Source organism: Actinia tenebrosa, unplaced genomic scaffold (assembly GCF_029948245.1).
Source record: "Actinia tenebrosa isolate PJP-AT-01 unplaced genomic scaffold, QUT_ActTen_1.0 PGA_scaffold0__85_contigs__length_37466705, whole genome shotgun sequence".
Taxonomy (NCBI): Eukaryota; Metazoa; Cnidaria; class Anthozoa; order Actiniaria; family Actiniidae; genus Actinia; species Actinia tenebrosa.
The window spans coordinates 15,308,723-15,317,870 of record NW_028292569.1 but is presented as its reverse complement, the minus strand read 5'-3'; the positions used below and the strand labels follow the sequence as shown (position 1 = coordinate 15,317,870).

Sequence of the window (9,148 nt, the reverse complement as noted above, 5' to 3'; positions counted from 1 at the left end):
AACTGTGGTTGTAATTACAACTTCTCGCCCCAGATTCTCTCTGTTGTAGGTCTTCCAAATATTGGCAGAGAGGGAGGGGTGGGTTTGGATAATATAAAAGATAGGATGTTCTTCGTCGGTAAGGACAGTAAGTTACAACGAGAAAAATTTCTCAAGTTTGAAGGAGTAGTCGCAGCCGACAATGGGGTGACGTGACCTTTAAAGAGGGCTTGCAGAGCATGAAATTGCCCGGACTTCCAGATCAAACCGTATCAGTTTCGATGGAGTGGATCACTAGCTGCATTGCCGATAGGAAGATTCTCCCTACGGTTTCGTACGAGGCAAGAAATCAAAAGGTCCTTTGAAACCTTTTTTAACACTCTTTCCGCCATAGTCATACTCGCGGGATTCGGGACGTCTTGAGACCGTAAAGTTTACGGGAAGTGTACTTGAAAGGACTGGTAACGAACAAAATGGCGGATTTCTTGTGGATGTTGAAAAAGTCAGCAAGAGGACGAGAAAGACGTACGCTGTGTCAAAGACACCTTCCAAGTTTTTTTATCAACCAAAGAAGTAGTAACAAATGCTTTTGAGTCTCGACGATTGTCAGAAGAAGTGTTTGAATTCAGAAAAAAGCTTGCTTATGGAAGCTGATATGGATTGGGAGTATTTTGCTGGTTAAGGTCTGACGTAAAGCTCCGTAAAGCATCGAATAGGATAGGTTCCTGAGAAGGAAAGTTAAGCTGATATAAAAAGATTGAGCTTATGTGTCAACAACCAAGTTTTCGTGTGCGGATCATCAAGGAAACAGCAAAAACAGTTTCTGAAACCTTTTTGAAGATTTCTATTGTCTGAGCTCATATTTTCTTAAACTTCATCTTTGGTATGTAAAACATTAGATTTGCATTAGGTATATAAGCTTAAGCTTATATGGTACTGTTTTAAGAATATTTTGTAGGCAATTGAGGCTGAACATATATAAATTTATAAGCTAGTTTTTATGAAAGAAATCAGATTTTGCCTCTGTTGTCATAATGATGTCATTTGACCTTAACACAAATCAATATAAAACAATGGAATGAAAATAGTAGTGTTAGATATTAAACTTGTGGGTTTCAAAGTCTGCTTACTCCAGTGTTGTTATGTTGGTATAGACCATTTGCACTGATTCCCAAGAGGAATTGCATGAACTGGAGGACAAAATAATGAGTTTTTTTTCACATGAGAAAATACAGCTTATTGTTTTGGGAATCAGGGCAAAGAGTCTATTAAGAGTTAGAAACAAATGATAGACCATTTTCACAACTATCATATGACTGCTTCTACAGGTTAAGCCACTATATTGTTTTTGCTATAATAAACACTGGTTATCATAGTGAGAAATGTTAGCTGCTTGAGTACTTGCACTAAACGCATGAGAGAATTAATTGTTGCTAACAGCACTAATATCTACGCAGACAAAACAAAAACAAAATAGCGTAACTTAGCAATATTTTGTACTAATTTATGTTCATAGGTTTAGTGCGAGCATGCTAGGATGTGTTAACACCCTTATTCATACCATTTATGGCATCTAACAGGTGCCAGTAGAAGATCAGAAATGCCAATGCAAAGGGGAACCAAGGCTACTGAGGCAGGTCTCTCTATTAATCAATCACAGTTTGCATTAGCATTTCTGCTTTTATACTGGCACCTGTTAGATACCGTACGTGGTATAAATAAGACAGTCCTTTGTTTACCTTTAATTAGACAAATCATTTTATTTATTTATTTACAAGAAACTAACTTTGCTCTCTTAAATCACCTTAGTTGCTTTAAATCACCCTTAAAATACCCAAAATGTCATCATATTTTCTTCTTAAATCGCCTTAAGTCGCCCTAAATCGCCCTAAAAAATTACCCAAAATTCCATCATATTTTCTTAAGTTGCTTTAAATTACGGCGACTTAAGGACCCGGGGTAGGCCTATGTATAATATTGAGGTACTTCAGTTAATGCAATGTGATAATAATATATATGTTGTCACAAATCAATACCCATATTTTACATGTCGTTCTCAAGATATGTCATTATTGGCTATTAGAGTGGAACCGCGTCATTGCGGACGATTATCGAAGGGAAGTGTGTCCGGATGAACAGGGTGTACACATGCCTTTAGTAGGCTATTGTTATCTTATCCAGTGGAACCTCATCAATACGAACACCGAGAGGAAAGTGGCCGGATTAACAGGGTGTACACATGCCTTTAGTAGGCTATTGTTATCTTATCCAGTGGAACCTCATCAATACGGACACCTTTAATGAAAGTGTCCGGATTAACAAGGTGTTAACATGCCTGTGTAGTTGGCTATCGGGGTCTTTTTTACGGCATACGGAAAATTTAACGGGTTAATGAAAACCATTTTATTGAATAACAAGTAAAGAATATTTTTATTCGCCTTAGTCTAGTCAGTACCGATTAGCAATAAATCGTTCACAAGTAATCGAAGCTCTCGGAATCAGAGCAGTTTAAAAACTCAGTGGGGAGCAAGGAATAGTTAGGATCGAAGCTTAAATTCTTGACCTCACATCAAGCGGCGGGGACAATGCATTACACAATACAACTTTATTAAACATGTAAGCATGAGGGCTTTTCAACAAGAGCGAAACTGTCGTGAAACTGAGCGTTTAGATCTATGATCCTAGTAAAATGCAAGTGATATGGGTGAACGACTGTTGTCTATCATTTCCCACGGTGGCATAATGTCTAGTCCAGGCTTGAGGCTAATCGATTTCATAAAAGTTCTACGACTGCGTGCTCTTAGTGTCGAGGCTATATATTAGGATTAATCATCGTTATTATGAAAATAATCATCATTAACACTATCAATATTCAAGAGGACCGTCACCTCACTCCGTACCTAATTCTTTAACATTTTGACACTGATTTAGTTGACTTACCCAATGTTCACACGTTGAAACGCAATTACAAGCAGATTAAGATACGCATGCGCAGTACTGCTTGTTTACATAAGAAATATTTTTGTCTTCCATTTTTATAGAGATTTTGCAGCATCACTAGCCCAAACCATAATACAGCCTGGACTGCCTGCAGTGAGATGGCAAAACAATAAAATCCCTTTGCTCTTGGGAATTGTGTAAGTTACTCCATACAACAAATCGGTTTACTTGTTAAAAATGCAAGCACAAGAAAATGAAAAATGTTTCCATTCAAAATATCTTTATTTGTACAATTACATTGACAAGAGCAGAGAAAACGTGTATAGATTAAAAAATTAAAAAACCTATTTGTGCATGTCTTCTAAAAATAGCGGACGCGAATCGAATTTGATGACATAGTTTAAATTTCTCCGAGTTGCTAAATAATAATAATAATGATAATATTAATATTAATAATAATGATAATAATGATAATAGGGTCATTCCTTGTGTTTGCGTTACTCTAGTTCACAAGTTATTTTGTTTGTGCTTGCATTTGCGTTGCTCGTTTCAACCAAAGCTTAATCTCGAACTGTAGTGTCATATGATTAGAATGGAGTTTCCTCGTTTTTTGCTTTGTGTATGGTGAGAGGTCCTTTTCTGATATTTCCGCTTCTTTGTTCTCCGATCCAACGACGATGGGTGCATTCTCCCCAACGAGGTCTCCTTCAGATAACTTGCCAACGACTCCTGAACCAAATGCATCTCCCATGATGTTGGCAGCAGTACGGAATCGATCACTAAGATAAAACAAGTGAACTGAATTGAGCACAGACACTTTAATAGACCCCTTGCAGCAATTCAGTTCCAGGGAAGCTGAAATTTGCCAGGAAAAAACATTGAATCTCAGTTCTCTTGAGAGTGAAATTCTATTGATTTGTCCTCCAAAGTGAATTGCGCTGGACATTACTACAATGAGTATTTACACTTTCTCGACATTACCCAAACCCTTCTTAGCTTTCTAACGAAAAATCGAAGTTTCGAAAATCCGATTATTCGCTGAGAAGGGTGTGGGTACGAGAATGGTAGTGCACATGGCTTGGCTATTGCTTGGACGAAAGTCCAAGCAATTGCTTACTATCAATCACGTGACTTTTTGGAGTTGAGTGGGGGGCAAACAAGAGGTTGACTGGGGGGCAACTAGCGGATGCTAAGTCAAAACATATCAAAATAAGTCCTCAAACTATTGTATTTGTCTATTTTCACGACATCAAACCAGAAAACAAGAGATCAAAACAACCACCAGGATTCTACAAGCCATCAAAAAAGAGCTATTACCGGAAGTGACGTCTTCACAAATGACTTTGAAAATAAAATGCCCATAAGAGACTCCCAAGAATACTATCTTTCTTTTGACTTACATGAACCAATCGACTGCGAAGATCAGACCAAGGTCCTCAGTGGGAACGTTGATGGCTTGACAGACAATCACCATGGTAACGATGCCCGCTGACGGGACAGCGGCGGCTCCGACGGCTGCAGCAGTGGCTGTGAGGCTGCATGATCAGAAATGAGACAAGCAAAGGATAATTCAGTACAGCAGATTCTTCCATTAAATTTGGCCTCGATTAAACGTAAATTATCTCCGTCCATGAGGAATCTCGTTCAACTAGATTCCGGACTTCAAAAACTAAAATAGGTACTTGTAATGCATGCACAATCTTGGATGGGAGCCACAAATTCCATCGAAAAAAATTGTAATCTCTTTTGTGTTTTCATCTTAGCATTGCGTCCAAGATAACTATGAGAAGGATCCATAGGTTTTGGAATCTAAGAGCTAAAATTTTATGGATTTCGAACTCTGGAAAATACCATAGCTGTCATTGGGCAAATAATCATAACATCAGTACATACCAAGTGGTGATGATTTTCCCCGCTCCCATTGGTATGTTGTTCATCTGCGCGATCCAGATAGCCCCCACTGCTTCATACAGAGCGGTACCATCCATGTTGACTGTAGCTCCAAGGGGTAACACGAACCTGGTGATGCGGGGATCAATACCGAGCTTCTCTTCCGTACATCTAATCGTAGTCGGAAGCGTTGCAGCACTGTAGAAATAAAATAGTGGTATGGCATCGTTTTGGCTCGTTATTTGGGTCTTGTTTGGCAAGGCTGTCATACCTATCACATGCAGCTACTCAGGTCACACTTCTAACGAGATGCATTTTCTGACGTAACGTTACTCTTGCCATATTATGGCGTCTTGACGCAACTCGTGTCACACTTTCTTATGAGGACACTTGAAGGTTTCCCAACTTGTCTAATAATTGCCGGTTGTGACTCACCTTGAAGCTGTACTTTTATCACTATGACATCATATCACTAACGTCACGCCACTTGTGTCACACTTTGTTATTTAGGGCAGAATATGTTTTGACTCACCTTGATGCTGTTCCCCAAGCCGTGATAAGCGCGTCGCTCATTTTGGCCATAAACTTGTACGGGTGGTCTCGCGTAACAAGAAAATAGACGAGTGGTAGCGAGATAAAAGTATGGATGAGAATTCCTAGAATTGATGTGACCATAAGCAATCCTAATGCCTCTAGGGATTGTAGGATATCATCCATGCCTGAAAACTTGGCCGCGATCAGACTGCAGATGCCGATTGGAGAGTACCTTTTGACGTAAGAATAAAAGGTGGTATGAAAATGGTAACCACGTGCACGACCTCAGGTTTATCGATGGTGTACACTTAACCTCCTTTCACAAACAGTACTCCGTTTTAAGGGAGAAGTAAAAACATAAATGCAGTGTAGGGAATGAGGGGGGGAAATTTCTCGAGCTTTAATACTAAACAAAGCATGGAATAACTAAGCAGACGCAAATGAGTCTAACTTGTTTCCGATAACTTTTGACTTAACGTTGACATTGTTATACTCCGATAAAGGACCAAAGTCCGAATCGTCAGTTCAGTCCAAGTTATTTTTACACGGTGCTTGTGTTTTCTTCTTATTGACTTGTTTGTATTCAACAATCCAACGCATGCAGTCCCAACTAGTATCCGGCGAATTATACATTAAGTATAGTGTTCTCTCCTTCATGTCAGACATAATTATAACACAAATGTTGATCTGTAGCTGATGCCGTTCAGGCCATGGGACACACGTTTTTTAAATGCATTCGCATCTTAACCTACACTTTCAAAATGAATACAACTCACCACATAACGACTGTGATCATCCTCATCACCGCTTGGTTTAGCGACTCAAACAGCGTCTTCAGTGGCATTCCCTGCTCTCCCATCCTACTCAGCACAGCTCCCAACACGATGGAGAACAGTACCAGACCAAGAACATTCATTGAGCTTCCATGAACGGGGGAAGTACCTGCAGGGATCTTGCTGTATGATCTGCTCACAAGCTCCTTCACCGTGACGACCTTGTGGGTGGCATTCACGGCAAATTCAGCGATGATTCCGCTTGTTTCGTTTTGTTTGTTGGTCTCTATTGTCTTGTTGTATTCTCGATACTTGGCTTCCAGTGATGAGTATTTCGTCTGTCTCTGATGTTGAAAGTAAATCAGTAAGATTTTAGGCGTACTGTAACGAGCTTGTCACACCACTATTTCATCTTCTCCCTTTCCTAATAATAATAATGGGATTAACAGTGGATTCCACAGAGTGGCTCTTCCTCCACTGGATTCCAATTTGAATTTAGAAGAGAGTACCTGGAAAACCCTCGAAACACAGGAGAGAACCAACAAGCAACTCTACTCACATACAACACCTAGCTCGGCGTGACTCGAACCCGGGTTGCATTGATGAGGCAGAGGCAAGCGCTCTCACCGCTACCCCACATGTGCTTCCCATAAATTCCCATTCTATCCAATCCTTTCCCTTTCTTTCCCTTTTTGGCTAGTTCACCTTTTCCCAAATTCCCCTCATATTCTGCAACCCCCCTTTTTCTTTCTATCACTTTTTGTCATCTCTTATCCCTCAGGAGAGACTATCAAACTCTATGTATGTATAACGGAAACGCATGTTTCCATTGAGGGGGTTAGTAACATCAACAAATCATTCCTTTCCATGTTCCCGTGACAATTGAGCTGAAAATGGGACGCCCATGTATAAGCATGAAACCTTATATACATACTATGTCACAAGAACGCATCTAGGAATGTCGGTTTCCATTGAGTGGGTAACCAGTAACCTCAACAAATCATTCCTTTCCATGTGCACGTGACAATTGAACTGAAAATGGGACGCCCATGTATAAGCATGAAACCTTATACATTATATGATAAGAATATACAAATATATTTTGCTTTTGAAGTCGTAGATGATACGAGTGCAATGCATCTTTTGACCTCACCTGATTAAAGGCAGCTTGGACGATGTTGGGTGGAAACATATTCCTGTTGAACGAATATAAAAAATAAAAGCGTTGCGCTAGTAAACTAATTGTTAAAATTCAAAAAAAATATGCGTGACGAAACCGGGATAAGAGTCGCTCCGGTTTGTTTTTGAAGTCGTGAGCAAAGGGCGCCATTTTTTCATCCCCTTGCGCGTTGTGGCGTCAAAGCACCATTCATTGACTAACTTCTTAAAAGGAAATGTTTCGTACCATGATGCACATAATAAAAAAGAAGGTAAAGGTCAAGATTTGTGAACCTCTAAGCTAAGTTTCTCTATTGGATTTTCAATTTCATTTGCTATCGATTCACTTATTGACAGTCGCGGTCAGTGTTTCCTGGGAGGAAGCAAATCCACTACATATCAACGGTGAGTAGTAAAGAGTTTCTTCCTCTCGCCAAAATGAAATGAATAAAGAAAGCAGCGCACAACTTTGTTCCTACTAAACACATCGATCTCAAAACTTTACAAAAAATAAGCAGATACGAGAAAGAGTTGCACGATTTGGACACAATTAAGCTATAACTTTTTCCGTCCTACTTCATCTAAGTGTAGATTTTAAACAATTAACGGAAAACATGCTTTTCACAAGAGATAGTTCATTTTTGATTTGTACAAACACAAAGGAATTGAAGCTTTCTGCGCATGTCACATGAACAACTAAAAATAATGCAGTTAATGGATCAACCGGAAAAGCTAGACATCTTCCTACCTGATGAGGTCCAAAAATGCATCCACGGTGCGGAACTTCGCCGTATATTTACTGCCATTGGTGTCAGGCTTTCTTCCCTTTCCTGGCTGGATAGACGTCACTAAGACAATACCCAAGACAACTGCGACAAAAGTCGTGCCCAAGTAATATATAACAGTGCGGCGACCGATTTTGGCTGTTGCTTTAGAATCAAGGGATGCAACAGCAGTGACGAGGCTGGCGACGATCATAGGAAGGATTAACAATTTGAGCATGTTCATGAACAGCTCGCCTGGGAATCCTATCAGCATCACTGCAGTTTTCCTGTCTTCAATGTCGGTGATGGCGTTTACGTTTCCGTTCGCTGCAATCCCGATAATGAAGCCGATCACGACACCAATAAGAATGAACGACAGCAAAAGATCGCTGCGAATGATTCTTATACAAGCTCTCAGACATCTAAAAAATGCGTTATCCCTCTCTACTCTTTCGAGGAACCTCATTTTTCGTTTCGTCGTTTGTGATGGATGCAGCTCTCAGTTTCGCCAGGCAGGTAGAGCTCAGACACAAGAGGTCGAGTCATAAAAATTCTTCGCAAATATACGTTATTAGGAATCCAGAATTATGGAGTCATCCTATCACAGAGAGAGTAAGACTACCATGTGATCTTAATAGTAAATTTCCGTATGATTTGCAAGCCACAACTGAAACAACGACTCAGCAGGGAACCACGTCGTTTGATTTTCCATTGGCTGATGAGGCAACGTTTTAAATTCGAAACCTCTCTTTGCAAACATGGTTTTTACGACAAATTAAGAAACGCATCCCAGTACGATTTTGCTAATTTTATGTTCAGTTTTAGCGGGCTGTATTAGGGACACACTTTTTTCGTAATTGAAACAAGAAACTTCTTTTTTCTGTTTTGTGAAAGGAAATTATAATATCAAACCCATGCATATATTGGAATTGATGTTTCGTTTCGCAGTGTGTTTTGATATAGGAATAAAATTTACCTTTTATTTCATATTATTATCATATACTTTTGTAATGGCCGTAAGGGAAAGTATAGTTTTTATTTATTTTTTACGGTTTCCCTCACGGATGGAAGCTTCACTTTTAAAGAAATCTGATAATGTTAATTTGCTCT

The 9,148-nt window shown here is 39.5% G+C and overlaps 1 protein-coding gene across 1 annotated transcript; it reads right to left on the bottom strand.

Moving 5' to 3' along the window:
* Nucleotides 1-3,182: 3,182 nt before the first annotated feature.
* Nucleotides 3,183-8,594, bottom strand: LOC116289748 (excitatory amino acid transporter 3). The gene is made up of 7 exons (XM_089032777.1): nt 8,023-8,594; nt 7,270-7,312; nt 6,120-6,460; nt 5,342-5,575; nt 4,813-5,007; nt 4,320-4,454; nt 3,183-3,698 (listed from the first exon to the last, which is right to left on the bottom strand). The coding sequence occupies exons 1-7, from the start codon at nt 8,502-8,504 to the stop codon at nt 3,434-3,436; spliced, it is 1,695 nt and encodes a 564-aa protein (XP_088888903.1). The 5' UTR covers nt 8,505-8,594; the 3' UTR covers nt 3,183-3,433.
* Between the last annotated feature and the right edge of the window lie 554 nt (nt 8,595-9,148).